Here is a 14,589-nt window from a genome sequence, read left to right on the forward strand (position 1 = left end):
AGTCGCGGCTGATTTTAGCCTGTTGCGTGGAGACTGCAATCCAGGTGATGCATCAGCCAATGGCAGGAAGCCAGAGCCAGACACGGGCATCAAGGTTGGTGCGGCTGATGGATGGAAGTGTAGCACCAGCACTTGCCAAGCCATTCCCACGGCCATAAATTACATGTTTACTGCCGGCTGTGGCTCTCCGCGCTCGCCAACATTTCTTCTGATGTCAGCAGCACATTATCATATCTAATCAGCCCCCAGCAACCCGTGTTAAATGGGTGTGCGATTGAAGTGGCCATCTCTGTAAACATGATTTACATCACAAACATGAAAATCCTCGATATTTATAGGCTGCGTTTATGGAGTCGAGTTCAAACTCTGAAAGCTTTGGCGGTTTGTTTTTCGATAGCATTTTTATTTAATGTAATCCTTTTACGATGACATACGTGTTCTGCAACCCCTTCGTCAGAAGTTATATGGCAGCGAATGTAACTCCTGTTAAAGCATTTACAATAGAAGATATCACATGGAAGGCATGCACAGTGGAAGTGCATGATGTTGACTGAAGCTAATCACTCTGGATTTAAACAAGCATGGCGTACAACCAGGAATATTTACAGTTGTGACCATCCTTGAAGTAAATGAACAATCTTGAATGAGACAAGATAAAATTCTCCACACACACAAACACACACACACTCAGCGTACACACATGCATACACACAACACATATTTTCATAAATCTTCTGATGGAGAGAAACCCCAAACACTGAGTTACACCGTATTGCAGGTTTTGTGTTATGAAAAGCACTTACAGTTAAAAAATAGAAAGCCCAATATATATTTTTCCATTGATGATTATGCAGTAAATTTCGGGGAATCAAAGCTGTGATACAGCAAGAAAAAGAAACTGGCCATGTAATCCTCAGCAATTTAAAGATATTCTCATGTAACAACTGCCCCTACAGACTATATTAAAAAAAATGGATCAAACAAACCTTGTACAAAAGAAAATCAATTATGGTAATAAAAATAAGAGTACAATGTAAATATATATTCATATTTATAATTTTCTAACTGTATTTACAAGAAGATAGTGAATGTTGCGGAGGACCACGGTGCTGTTTGTCCCTTGGTAGAATATTCTCTGGATTTGGTGAAAAGCAGAATATTGTCCTTCACTACTGACGAAACAACCATGGAGGGGAAAAAAACAACAACAAAAAAATCTGACTTAGTCAGTCCTTTAGATTCTCCTGACCTGTGGAATGCCCAAAGTGGAGAGAAGAGTGGGAGTCTGCTCTCTTTTTTTTTTCCTGACACTGTGACAACTCCCGTTTAATACAAAGTGCCCCATAAACATCGTCACCAAGAACCGGGAAACGGCTGCACTCCTCAGTCCACGTGATCCAACAAGTTCTACGAGGTGTCTCTCCGAGCTCCTTTCTCACAGAGCACTGTTTTTTTTTTTTTTTATTTTAGCTTCATCCCTGGGAAGGTGGGGAAGAGTCCAACCCCATGAGGCAGGGAGCGGAGGAAATGTCAATGTTTGTCTGAATGGAGATGAGGTATCAGCGTTTCTTGATGGCTGCCCCGTTGGAATGGGGAGGGAACTTTGGCAGGCAGGGCTCCTCCGCTCCGGCGTCGTGGGAGAAGACCGAGTCCTCGCCCGAGGAGCAGGTGGAGCTGCGGGTGTCCGGGTAGCTGGGGGAGTATTGGTCCAGAGGCACCGACAGCTCCAAATACTCCTGTAGGGCAACAAAAGGGAGAAAGAAAATCAGTTCACTTTCAAAAACAGCGTTTTCTGCTTCTTCCTTGTACGAGGAGAGGAGGACTGACCTGGTTGGATGTCATGGCCAGGCAGCGATCCAGGTCCTCTACCAGCTGTTTGAACGTGGGTCTATGAGAGGGCACAGCATGCCAGCAGTCCCTCATCATCATATACCTGCAGAGAGACAAAATTGAGCAGTCAAGATTATATTGCTTTTAATCTTTGAGCAGTAATTTCTAAAAAAAACATTCCGACGTTGTAGCGGGCTCAGTTTCCATGTAATTCTTACAGAAATCTCCAAATGTTAAAAGTTTTTGATACCAGATGTACACCACTTCTATGTGACACATACTTTTGATCTACTTTTGATCTACCCCTGAACATCCCCTGAACATCCTGCAGTAGCTGGAAGGTGACAGTCTAAAAACAATATGTTCCATTTGGAGCTCACTCCAAAAACTGTGAGCGTTTCATTTTATTGGTCGCCACACAAACAGTGATGGGGATCATTATTACGTTGCTAAGCACCTGGGGTTTTTCTGATATACAACAACATGGGTAACATTAATGTCAACTGTTTGTGCCCATGCATGAGACACAGCAGCGACTGAGCTGCAAAAGCCTCGCAGACTGTCTGTCACCTACAAAATGACGTTTTAAAAAAGCCATTCACTTGGCTTACTCTCTTGGCAGCTCAAATTGAAAACAAAAGACTGTTTCAATCACAACACACGTCCCCTCAATAGTTATACTATTGATGTAGGCAACATCTGGTTCAGAGAGTCTGGTTGTGACCAGGCAAGCTCAAAAACAGAAAACCACAGCTCATTATTCAGCTCATGGGCCAGAATATCAAAGTGGGACATATTTCGAGTCACTCTCAGCGTTATATTTGCAACTCTGTAAAAAACAATCCTCATGACTTCTCCAGTGTGATGACATCAACCAACAATGCAGCTGTGTCAGCATTACAGCGTTGTTTTGATCATGTAGTGACCATAGGTTCTACGTGCTGTGTCAAGTGTACCCAAAAAGTTATAATTCCACAATAAAAGACCTTTTAAAAAAGACAATAACAACACATCTGGCCATGCCATACCATTTAATCCCCCCCCTATTAGTTTTATCTTACCAAATAAGGAAATGCTGGAATAGAGATAGTAAGAGTTGAAGCGGTTACAGAAGAGGAACATGCTTAATCTAAGATGTGTAATGCTTCCTTACAGTTCATGAGTGCATGTTGTGGGCTTGTCCATACGGTGACCTTCCTTCAGCAGCTTGAACAGCTCCTCCACTGGGACTCCGGGATACGGAGAGCCCCCCAGGGTGAAGATCTCCCAAAGCAGCACCCCAAATGACCAGCTGTGGACAGTTACAGACAAGAACGTCTACATTTTCTGCACAAACTAAATGTTTCCATCAAGACTGCGTTGGTAAAGTAACGACAGGTGATACTCACACATCACTTTGGTGAGTGTATATCCGGTCAAACAGAGCCTCGGGAGCCATCCACTTGACTGGTAAACGACCCTGTGGAAAAAGGTATGCATGTTATGCCTGTCTACTGTAGCCTATTAAGATAATTCCATGGGCCCGTGTGTTAAACAAATGATACTCACATTGGTGGTCTTCTTATAGTAATCAATGTGGTGGATGTCTCTTGCCAGGCCGAAGTCAGCTATTTTCATCACGTTGTCCTCCGTTACCAGAACATTGCGAGCGGCGAGATCTCTGTGGATGCACTGCACAAATAACAGACATTACTAGAACCGATGTCCTGAGAATCAGTGTCTCAAATACGAGACCTAATCTGTCGAGGATATTTACTATTCAAAGTCGTGTACATTTTGCACAGAGACGCGTTTCTCTACCGGGTTCTGTACATTTAATATAGAAGGTTGAGAACGGATGGTTGAACTTTGTTGTTACCTTTTTGGAGGCCAAATACTCCATGCCTCGGGCCACTTGGTAAGCGCAGGACACCAGGTCTTTGATGGACATGTTCTCTATGGGAACCTGGTCTGGGTTGTAGCAGTACTCCATGCCTGGTGGGCGCCGGGCTCGCAAGTACTCCCGCAAGTTGCACTTGGATGCGTACTCTACTATCACATACAGAGGACCTAGAAACAATTGGAAGAAATACAAGAATAAATCATCACCATTACTGATGGGACTATTTTGTTAATGCGATAATAACGTGTTAACTTTCCTCAAGATATGTGAATGAAAATGGGATCTATGGGTACCCACGAGTCTCCCCTTTACAGACATGCCCACTTTATGATAATCACATGCAGTTTGGTGCAAGTCATGGTCAAGTCAGCACACTGACAGCTGTTGTTGGGGGTTTCTGGACAATATCTGTCATTGTTTTGTGTTAATTGATTTCCAATAATAAATATATACATTTGCATAAAGCAAGCATATTTGCCCACTCCCATGTTGATAAGAGTATTAAATATTTGACAAATCTCCCTTTAAGGTACATTTTGAACAGATAAAAAAAATCTGCGATTAATCTATTAATTTGCGATTAACTCTTTTAATCGACTGACAGATATCGACACATAACTGCACTTATTGGCAGATGTTATAAATACTTTGAGATCAATAGATGAAGGCAAATTAGTTACTCGAGACACAATTCAATGTCAAAACAGTTAATAAAGTGGCGTGAACAAAGAGCTTTGTGCTTCAGTGTGGAAGCAACAGAGCGGTGTGCACTGCGGGGTCATTAGAGGTCAGCTTCCTTCACTTTTCCGTCAGGGATGATTGGAGGGAAATGGCAGCAGCCGTGGTCGATTCAAACTGCGAGCTCGGAAGCTGGTGTCAGAATCGTTTACGCATGCTGTTCTACACATCTCTCAAAGTAAGGTTCACAGTTGTCTGAGGGACAACAGTGTGTGTGTGTGTGTGTGTGTGTGTGTATGTGTATGTGTATGTGTGTTGGCCTCAGCAGGTCAAGGCAGGTCAGTAGCAGACTGTCTGGTCCTACCATCCTGTGTACAGGCTCCCAGCAGATTAATGATGTTCTTGTGCTTCCCAATGATCTTCATCATCTCCATCTCTGAAATCAGATCTGACAGGTCTTTCTCTGTGGCGTCAGCTGGAGGGGAAGGAAAATAAATCATATTAGGGCAATTAGTCGATGTTCTGTTTGTGAAAAAGTCCCAAAAAGGCTTCACAATAATCCCCCTGCAGAGTATATATACAGTGTATATATACTCTGCAGGGGGATTATTGTGAAGCCTTTTTGGTGTATATTATACACCAACATTGCAGCTCTTGCGGAGTTAGGCTGGCGTTTGTCTTGGAGTACGCTCCCAGGGGAAAGGCACTTAGTCGGAGACAATAAATGCTACTTTCCCTACATCCTCACTCCTCCGTGCAGTTTAATGAACAGTTTTTTATGGGATGTCAAGGGTTCTCATAAATTGTTACTCTGCTCTCCCATTTGCACAGTGGCTGGGATCCTGTGGCAGATGTCTCTTAGTATCTGTTCATCACAGTTTTGGTGTTAGATTGTACAGAAGCCAGAAGTCCAGGCTCCAGGGAGACGAGAAAACTTCTGTTACTATAAACTGAAGAGCTTTCCTCTCTGCAAATCTCATTCCAGCAGATCTCATTGGTTTCAGTACCAATCCGTCCAAGTCTACTGTTTACCCCTGTGACTTTTTAAAAGAACAGCAAACTTACATTTCAACATTTTGACTGCAACCTTGGTCGAACGGTTTGGCTTCTCCTTGTCGAGACCCAGCGCCTCTCCCATCACCACCTGACCGAAGCAGCCTTCGCCCAGCGGCTTCCCGAGAACAAGTCTGTGAGGGGGAGAAGACACATGAGACGGTCACTAACAGTCAGTTCAACTCCCAATCTGTATTATGTGTGAGTGAGCTTGAAGTTGATTTCAAAACTTCAATTTAAGGCACTTTGCTTTTGAGGTTTAGTTCAATTTTACACAGACAGTTGCCCTGTGCAATCACATTGTTCTGGTGCAGTTTAAGTGCCTTGACTAACGGCACCTCAACGTCAGCTTTTTGAGGAAGAGTGAGAGAAACTCTCGCTTTCCTTGTTCCTGTCCCAGGAACCAGACAGACCATTTCTAACCAGTAACTTTCCTTTCAGAAGGTCACTTTTCCAAAGGCCCTGACCCTTCTAGCCGACGGTTGGCCGTCAGACTGTTTGGGGCCGTCGGTGAGCACCCTAGTTTATTCGTAGGCCTGTCTGGAGGTTTTGTCCACGACATACCTTTCGCGGGAAAGCTCCCAGCGGGGATCCTGAGGCAGTTCATACTCTGACACCCCTGACAGCATTGGCGATCCACTGGAAGAGAGGCGGGAGGGACGAACCAGCATCACTCCAGAGTGGATGGAGGAGCTAGAGTCCACAGACACCTAATGGAAAGAAGACTGAAATTACTCCCCTCATAGTGGAACAGACACCAGTAGCAAGAAGTCATTTAGCCAAGAGTTACAAAAAGAAAATTAAATCTTAGTTGATAAAATTCCTAATGTAAAAAAACCCCACCCAAACCACTCAGGTGTACCATACCAATGGAGAGGAAATACTCCTCAATACTTACCTGATGTACAAGACTTCAAGGAGCTACAATGAACCTGAAATCTCTTTGAATGCATGCTTTAGTTTTGTTAACATAAACATAAATGCTGTGAATGTACAGATGAGCTCAAATACATTGTAAAGCGTTGAACTTATAAATAAAATGACTAAACAAATGACAGACAGAAGAGGTGAAAAGGTGTAAATATTCCAAACCCCCTATCTACTTTCTGTTACCTGTCTGCGCAGAGGGATGCTTTTGGCCAGCTTGTGGACGGCCAGCTGACTGTTGAAGTCACTCTTCTTCGAGGAGGTGCGAATCTTGACAATGATTGCGATGGCAATCATGACAGCGATGAAAAAGAAGCCCACACAGTAGATGACCACCTCCAGGTAGGTGTGGCTGGCTGGAGGGTAGTGTGGGACAGCTAGATGTGGGAGGGGGCGCAGGGCAGGAAGGGGTGGAGTCAGCTGTCATCCATGAAATCAAACTACCACAGAAGGTCTGACTTTATACACCCAATCATACCAAACACACCCATGCTTCCACGTACACAGCAACACAAATAAAGCAAACTGACCACACAAACACACAGCTGCCCTGTCTAAAAACCAGAGCCTTTGACACATACGGGACAGAAGCTTGTAATGTAACACAATTATCACTTCTTCTGAAGCTCAGCACTTCAATCTGCATAATTTAATAATATGAGAAGTGGTCATTGAATCACTGAGAAATAATAGAAATGATGTGGTACACAAGCAAAAACACATTGTTTGATTAAGATAATCCTTTTTTCTTAACATAAACACAAATATATTAGGGCTGTCAATCGATTAAAATAGTTCATCTTGATTAATCGCGAATCAATTGCAAATATTTAATCGTGATTAATTGCACGATTGTCCATAGTTAAATCGCGAGTCATCGCAAATCAATCCAAAATGTACCTTAAACGAAGATTTATCAAGTGTTTAATACCCTTATCAACATGGGAGTGGACAAATATGCTGCTTTATGCAAATGTATGTATATATCTATTAATAGAAATCAATTAACAACACAAAACAATGACAAATATTGTCCAGAAACTCTCACAGGTACTGCATTTAGCATAAAAAATATGCTCAAATCATAACATGGCAAACTGCAGCCCAACAGGCAACAACAGCTGTCAGTGTGTCAGTGTGCTGATTTGACTATGACTTGCCCCAAACTGCGAAATGCGATTATCATAAAGTGGGCATGTCTGTAAAGGGGAGACTCGTGGGTACCCATAGAACCTATTTTCATTCACATATCTTGAGGTCAGAGGTCAAGGGACCCCTTTGAAAATGGCAAAGACAGTTTTTCCTTGTCAAAATGCAGCGTTAGTTTGGAGCGTCATTTAGCCTCCTTCACGGCAAGCTAGTATGACATCTTTACTCTAGCTTTAAAACTGAGCCTGCTACAACCTAAAAATCGCAAGTTGCGTGCATTAACGCGTTACTATCGCATTAACTTTGACAGCCCTAATAAATATTTTGTTAATGAACTAAGTATTAGATGTATAAGGGTGTAACAGTGTGCAAAGGATCTGACTTTTATACAGTGCATCAACACTTCACACACACACAACGTTTCATCACATCAGTTCTACTTCATCAAATAGCCTAAAACACGTTTCATGTCTACTTGTATGTCTAAAAAAGCAGCATACCGCAAAGCTCAATACAGTAGCTTATCTGCTTGACTTGATTAATAAAATATCCAGTTCTGACATCATTTGTAAAGCATTTATAAAATGAGTTGTGTGTTGGTGCTGGTAATACAAACAATGATTCTTTTAAGAAATATTTATGTGCTAAAATAAATGCTGCTAAACCGTCCAATTCAGATCTTGTTTTTTTCCTCCCAGTCAGTGAAAACACCAACGTTTATTCATACCAATTCTAGGGGTGTAATGGATTCCATGGTTCAGTGAAAAAGATAGTTCGGTGCACACCTTGGCTTGGGATGTGGCTTTGTGCGCAGAAGCTAATCAGTTCTGAATGCGTTTAGTCTACCTATGGCTTTAAATCCCGTTGAGGTCATGAATGATGCAGCTAAATGTATTAAAGCTAGGGGCTGCAACTAATGATTATTTTCATTGTTGATTAATCTGTTGATTATTTTCTCGATTAATCGATTAGTTGTTTGGTTTATAAAATGTAAGAAAATGGTGAAATGATGACGTCGTCAAATGTCTTGTTTTGTCCACAACTCAAAGATATGTAGGTTACCGTCATAGAGGAGTAAAGAAACCAGAAAATATTCACATTTAAGAAGCTGGAATCAGACAATTTAGACTGTTTTTTCTTAAAAAATTACTCAAACCGATTAATCGTTTATCAAAACAGCGATTAATTTAATAGTTGACAACTAGTCGATTAATCGTTGCAGCTCTAATTAAAGCTTTTTCTTCATTCTTGAACATTTTATACAATGCCTTTTAAATCCATACAACTGCTCATTCCTGTTTGGTGTATTGTTAAAAAAAACACATCTGAATGAATGAACATGCCTTATGGACACCTTAACTTCCCTTTTTTTTTTTTCAATGTATAATCTTATTTTTTTTTTTAATGTATTTATACAGCTTTACTTATTCAGGAATAGATGTAAATTCTGAACAGTTATTCTAGTTGCCGCTGAAAAATATTAGAAATGGCATCGTGTTGCCTTCTGTTATTGGGAGATTATCACATACAAGTAATTTGTGCTGGCAGCACTACATGTTGAACAACGCATCCCAAACCAAGGGTGCCGTACCGACTGACTGAAGTGTACCGTTACACCCCTAACCAACACCAGCAACACAAGTGAGCTGCACTTGTGTGAAGAGGCTGACTGACAAGCAGCTTGATAATTGGACAAATGCCCATTCCAGCCCTCAGGAATGAGACACGTCCACTACAGCGAGCCAATTATCAAAGCCAGCCGCTGTGCTCACAGCAGGAAATGACATCAGGAATACATGTCATTTGTAGCGCTTGTCAAAGAAAATCAGCTTTACACCAAATCGAATGCAAAACACCAGTTAAAGAGCAGAATGGGAGAGACAGTTCAAAGTGAAATCTGATCAGAGCTGCCAAACAACCCCTCTAGAAATGTGAAGTTCTACCTGGCTGAGATCATTAAGTATACTTCTATGTGGTCTTGTTTCTATAGGGTGATTTTTTTTTTTGTCATGGTAGACCAGGTAGCAGACAGCTCCTGGGTTGTTTGGCATTAGCGGATTTCATTTAAAGAAACAGCAGAGCATGGCCCATACTCTCCCATCTAGAGAGCTTAGATGGAGCAGGAGCCATGCTGAGGACAGAGAGAGGGGTAGTTTTAGTACTTGTAACTCGCCCTGGCTTCCTCTCACATTTTTCTACAGAACGAGAGTGAAAGACTCTTTTCTGGCAAATGTGAAGGTGGACAGCCAGGCTGGAGTTGGAAAAGAGAAATAAATGGAAATACAGGAGAGAGACAGAACCACTGATACCTTCAAAAACGGTCAACCATGCAGAGTGATGAGAGAACCCGATAGAATTGCCCGCCAAGCAGGTGTACTCCCCAGCGTCATCAAAAGACACATTTCTCAGTTGGAGGACTTCCATTTCCTTGTCCGTGGTGTTAAGGCCAGCGGTCTAGAAAATAAGAAAGGAAGCAGACCCAACAAGAGGCCCAAGAGGGGGAAAGGGAACCATGAGTAAAGGATTCTGAAAGAGAAAGGAGGTGGAGGAGCGTTCTCCTCCTCGATCCGACACCATCTGCCCAAAAAGTACCAGCGAGAGCCCCTGCGGAGGACTCCAGTATCTGTTAGTGGAGGAGCTGGTTAGGTTGACTCTGCGCTGCTGAACCCCACATTGGGCCACCCCATCACCACATCAAATACCTCAGTCTCATCTCTACATGCAAGAGATGGGCAACATGGAAAACTCCACAGCAGAACAGGGCACACTCTCTCACACACACACACACACGCACACACTTCTGCAAACTATGCGAGCATTAGACAAACAGGAGGTCTGTGAAACAAAGGTAGGCAGAGAAGGACAGCTGGAAAAAAACAAAGGGGGAGAGAGCCTGTAAGCCGTGTATGGAGGACTTTGAAGGGCAAGGGAGCGAGAGTAATAGAAGAAGATGGCAAGAGAGGCCCTTATTAGGAGGGCACAGCACAGGCATGGGGCAGGAATGAGAGCGGGTCCAACATAAACTTGAGACTAAACACTTTCAACTGTTCTGCTGGGAATTTTCCATAGCGTCATTTACAGTCAGGAGCACTGAGGCAGGAGGAGAGGGAGGGAGAAACGGAGGGAGGGAGGAGAGAAACAGCTGAGGTTGTCTGGAGTTTTACGGCCCTAGTCTTTCCCAGGTGGTCCTAGAAGCGCCTCCACTGTGTCGTCCCTGCGCTGCTGCGTGGTGGTTACCTGTGGGCTCATATCTGGTGACAGTCAGCCAGGCCGACTGATTGGCCTCTCCTATATAATTGGACACTTTACATATATACTCTCCGCTCTCGTCCTCAGTCACATTGTAGAGGGTCAGCACCTGAGCGTCCGAGCTATTGACCCCAGAATGCTGGAAATACAAACATGTCATGTGCAGCACAGACAACAACAAAATAGCAAGACACAAAATCACATTAAGGGTAAAGAATTCAGGAAAAGCTGTTTTTGATTTGTGTGGGTTATGTTCAGGGTTACAATAGCAAGATAAAGTTCATATACTGTATATCACATAGGATGCACTTTGGACCGCTTTTACAGACAGTTAGGGATGCACCAATCGGATATCGGGCCGATACTGACTCAAACAGTTCGATCGGGTATCGGTTCTATTTAGTTCTACGTTTATATACTATATACAGTATATACTGGAATTTGAATTCCTGTTTAAGTTTTGACCAATTTGTTGCTGCATTAAAATGGGTTGTTAAGGTTTTAACAGGTTCCTGTCAATTCCTGCTACTGTTTGTAGATTTCTTTATTTTTTATTTTTTGCTGCTATTACTGTTTTACTACCATGCTTTTATTTATCTATTTGGTTTAATCTTCACTACAACAAGGGTACCTGAAAAATTTCATTGTACCCGAGTATAATGACAATAAAGATCATTCTGATTCTGAAATTTTTTTACCATTTTGCTGGTGTACGATTTATTATTTCAATAATGAATAAATCAATGTTTAAATCAAGCCTGTTGTTGCCTTACACATGAATGAATGATCCCAGTCACGTCCTCACAGTGAGGTGTACAACTTATTAATTAAACACTCGTATCAGATCGGTACTCATCATTGGCGATACCCAAAGTCCAGGTATCGCTATCGGGTCTGAAAAAGTCCGATCGGTGCATCCCTCCAGACAGTACTGGCTATCCAAGAAAAGAACCGATATAGCAATAGAGGACAATATCTAATCAAAATTATTCCATTTTCCTATTTAGCATTACAAAAATGATCATTTCAACTGGTTTGTTGCTGCAGGATTGATGAGAGAAAGCTCCTACCTTGAGGACACGGACATATGGCAAACCATCAGGACCGACTCGGCTCCCGTTGAGCTCAATGTGCTTCAGCCACTGGATGTGAGGCTGAGGGTCGCTGAACACCTTGCACTCAAACTCCACGTCGCTGCCCACCACCGCGGTGCGATTAGCTGGCAGGCCGGCCTGCAGGATTGGCCTGTGGGGAGAGCGCTCTGCAAGCACAACCAACACACACACAAACGTTAGTTTAGAAGAAGTTTGGCGAGCAGCGAAGCAGCCACCCCATATCAAAGACAAACACATGCAATCATCCAAAAGTACACACGGCTGTCTGATGCTCAAACACAAGCCAAATAAAACCTCTGTCACGTCAAGGCTTTGTTACTGGAAATGCTCGGGGCAGACGGCAAACAAGGTCGCCTGTATGATTTAATCTGATACTGTAAATTACAGACTATCATTTCTTATAGCTGTGGTTCCCAGCCTATGTCCTTAGTATTTTTCTAAGAAAAGCTGAGAAAAGCTAAATAAAATGACAAATCCTCGAAAAAAATCCTCTCCAATTTGAATAAAGCGATTTAGTGTATTAAATATGTTCATCTTTTTTTTAATAAATCAGCTTTCTTCAGTGCGTGTCTCTCTTTGTGTGCGGCAAGTGGGAGAGCAAACAGTTTTTTGACCACATTGAAACTGTTGTTTTTGAATGGCTAAACGCCATCAAATATGGATTGAAGCAGAATATTTTATTCGATAAAAACATGAACTGTTTGGATCACACGAGTCGGAAACAATCCTAAGCAGCCTGGAATCTAATTCTACAAATAGTATAATGTTAATAATATTAGTGTAGCCTGATCTTTATCTGCAACTGTGCAGAAATACTGGGTTTAAACAGAATGTGGCCTATTAAGTAGCAAAAGAAATATCTTTTTAAATATGTTTTACGCAGACTTTTGTATAAATTATCCAGTAAGTGTGTTATTTTGATTTTAGTTATAAATTATATGTGCAAATCTAATTTTTTGACAACCTCAGAGCAGACAAATCCTGGCGCACCCCCTGAGTGGGGCCCGGACCCCGGGTTAGGAACCACGGTCTTATATGGAGAAGTAAAGTGTCTCTTTCCACAGCCATGAGCTGCTGGTGTAATTATTAAGAGTTGGCCACAATAGCAAGTTAAGTATCTGATCTGGAGCCATTACTGTGAAATGAAATGTTCTTGTGGCTCCATTTTGATGACTGATAACTCTCCAATGTAAACTTACAAGCCAAGAATTTGGCATCAACTGTACAGGCTTTTCTCACCAAGACATTCGTGGGCACTTGTGACAACATTCTCCCCCCACTGAAGCGATATCACTGCTCATCAGGGTCTAGACCTTTACTGAGGTCAGGCGAAGCCCAGGGGACAGCAGTGAGTGACGGAGGAAGAGGGTCCGTGATTTATTGAACCAGTGGTGTGAGAGCGAGTCACAGGGCAGGTCCTTGAAGAGTAATCACTTCTCTACATGGATCCATAACTCAAGCCATAAGCAAACAGGCTTTATTTATCAAATACCAGCTAAAAAGACCCAATTCCCCCTACACAAGACTGTCCCTGTGCTTTTGGGATAAGGATTTGACTGGTTAATCAGATGTACTGGTGTGAAATATGTGTGAGATTGATCCAACATGACTCTAGAGCCTCATGAATATTCAACAGGTGATTAAACCGTGATCAATAAATCGTGGCTTCACATACCAACAACATGATTACACTTACCGACTACATCGAGCTGGTAGGTGTGATTAATGCTGCCGTACTGATTTTCCACCACACAGGTATAGTTTCCCTTGTCAGAGGGTACCACAGACTCCATGATGATGGTCCACACATGGTCACGGACCTAAACGGGGAAAAGCAAAGGTTACAGTGGTACAATTGTATTTAACATAAATGAAACCAGTAATGAGATAGTCATGGCAACAGAGATGGAGCTAGACAGCAATTCTGCGTTTAACACCAAAAACCTGAAAGAACTCGTTTCTCCGTCTGCTTTCTCCTCATATGAATTGTGGTAAATCAAATTTTGTTCATTGCAAAAGCAACGGCTAACAATGTCAATGATGTGTGATGTGATGAGAACAAGATAACACACTTCCTCCCTCTTCCTGTGACACCTCCCGATGTTATAAACAGCGGATCTTTGTCCTAACCGAACAAAGACCACAGGAAAATGGGTGCATGTTTTATACACATCTGCCCCAACAGCCTGTCTTATTAGCGCCAACTGATGTCTGGCTTTTTTTTCAGACATGTTATAGTTTTTTCTTCCATAAATCTGCCAAGACCGGCAGTGTGTGATTAGCCAACGGACCTCTAAGGCAATGGCAACATCAAACATGCATATACACACAGACCGAGCCATACGGTTTCCCTCATTTAGCTAAAAACGTGATGAGGGAGTCCAGCTGCCTGCTGCCAGATGTGTTGTGCTTGGCTTCATATACATGTGGTCTACATTACTCCCTCCCTCCTGCGCGTCTCCACGCAGACGATATGAACAATAGAAGCCCAGCCATAAAAGCAAAAGTGTGGGAGGGATATGAGAGACGTCCCCGGCCGTTGATGCAGACCTTTGCACCTTGACTGAAAAAACAGCAGCCAGATGGTTAAGTGTGCTGCCTGGCTGGGTGGGGGGGCGAGGGGAGCAGGCAGCTGAGAGGAAACTCCTAAAATGTGTCCCAGCTGGGGAGGGAGATGGGCTGGGGAAGCTCGGGACGAGGCTGGAC

The 14,589-nt window shown here is 42.7% G+C and overlaps 1 protein-coding gene across 3 annotated transcripts in view; it reads right to left on the reverse strand.

Moving 5' to 3' along the window:
* Positions 1-382: 382 nt before the first annotated feature.
* Positions 383-14,589, reverse strand: part of fgfr1a (fibroblast growth factor receptor 1a) — a 34,645-nt gene continuing 20,438 nt past the window's right edge. Inside the window, exons 6-18 of one of the 3 annotated variants that reach the window (XM_074638752.1) lie at positions 13,580-13,703; positions 11,839-12,029; positions 9,829-9,973; positions 6,557-6,747; positions 6,008-6,153; positions 5,456-5,577; positions 4,755-4,865; positions 3,689-3,879; positions 3,379-3,501; positions 3,219-3,289; positions 2,984-3,121; positions 1,828-1,933; positions 383-1,736 (exon numbers count right to left, since the gene is read on the reverse strand). In XM_074638752.1, the coding sequence (XP_074494853.1) occupies positions 1,560-1,736; positions 1,828-1,933; positions 2,984-3,121; positions 3,219-3,289; positions 3,379-3,501; positions 3,689-3,879; positions 4,755-4,865; positions 5,456-5,577; positions 6,008-6,153; positions 6,557-6,747; positions 9,829-9,973; positions 11,839-12,029; positions 13,580-13,703 (1,836 nt within the window). In that variant the 3' untranslated portion in view covers positions 383-1,559. Of the gene's footprint in view, positions 1,737-1,827; positions 1,934-2,983; positions 3,122-3,218; positions 3,290-3,378; positions 3,502-3,688; positions 3,880-4,754; positions 4,866-5,455; positions 5,578-6,007; positions 6,154-6,549; positions 6,748-9,828; positions 9,974-10,756; positions 10,908-11,838; positions 12,030-13,579; positions 13,704-14,589 lie in introns of all 3 variants that reach the window. The other 2 variants (XM_074638750.1, XM_074638753.1) reach the window with 2 other exon arrangements.

The sequence above is a fragment of the Sebastes fasciatus genome, chromosome 6 (assembly GCF_043250625.1).
Source record: "Sebastes fasciatus isolate fSebFas1 chromosome 6, fSebFas1.pri, whole genome shotgun sequence".
Classification (NCBI taxonomy): domain Eukaryota; kingdom Metazoa; phylum Chordata; class Actinopteri; order Perciformes; family Sebastidae; genus Sebastes; species Sebastes fasciatus.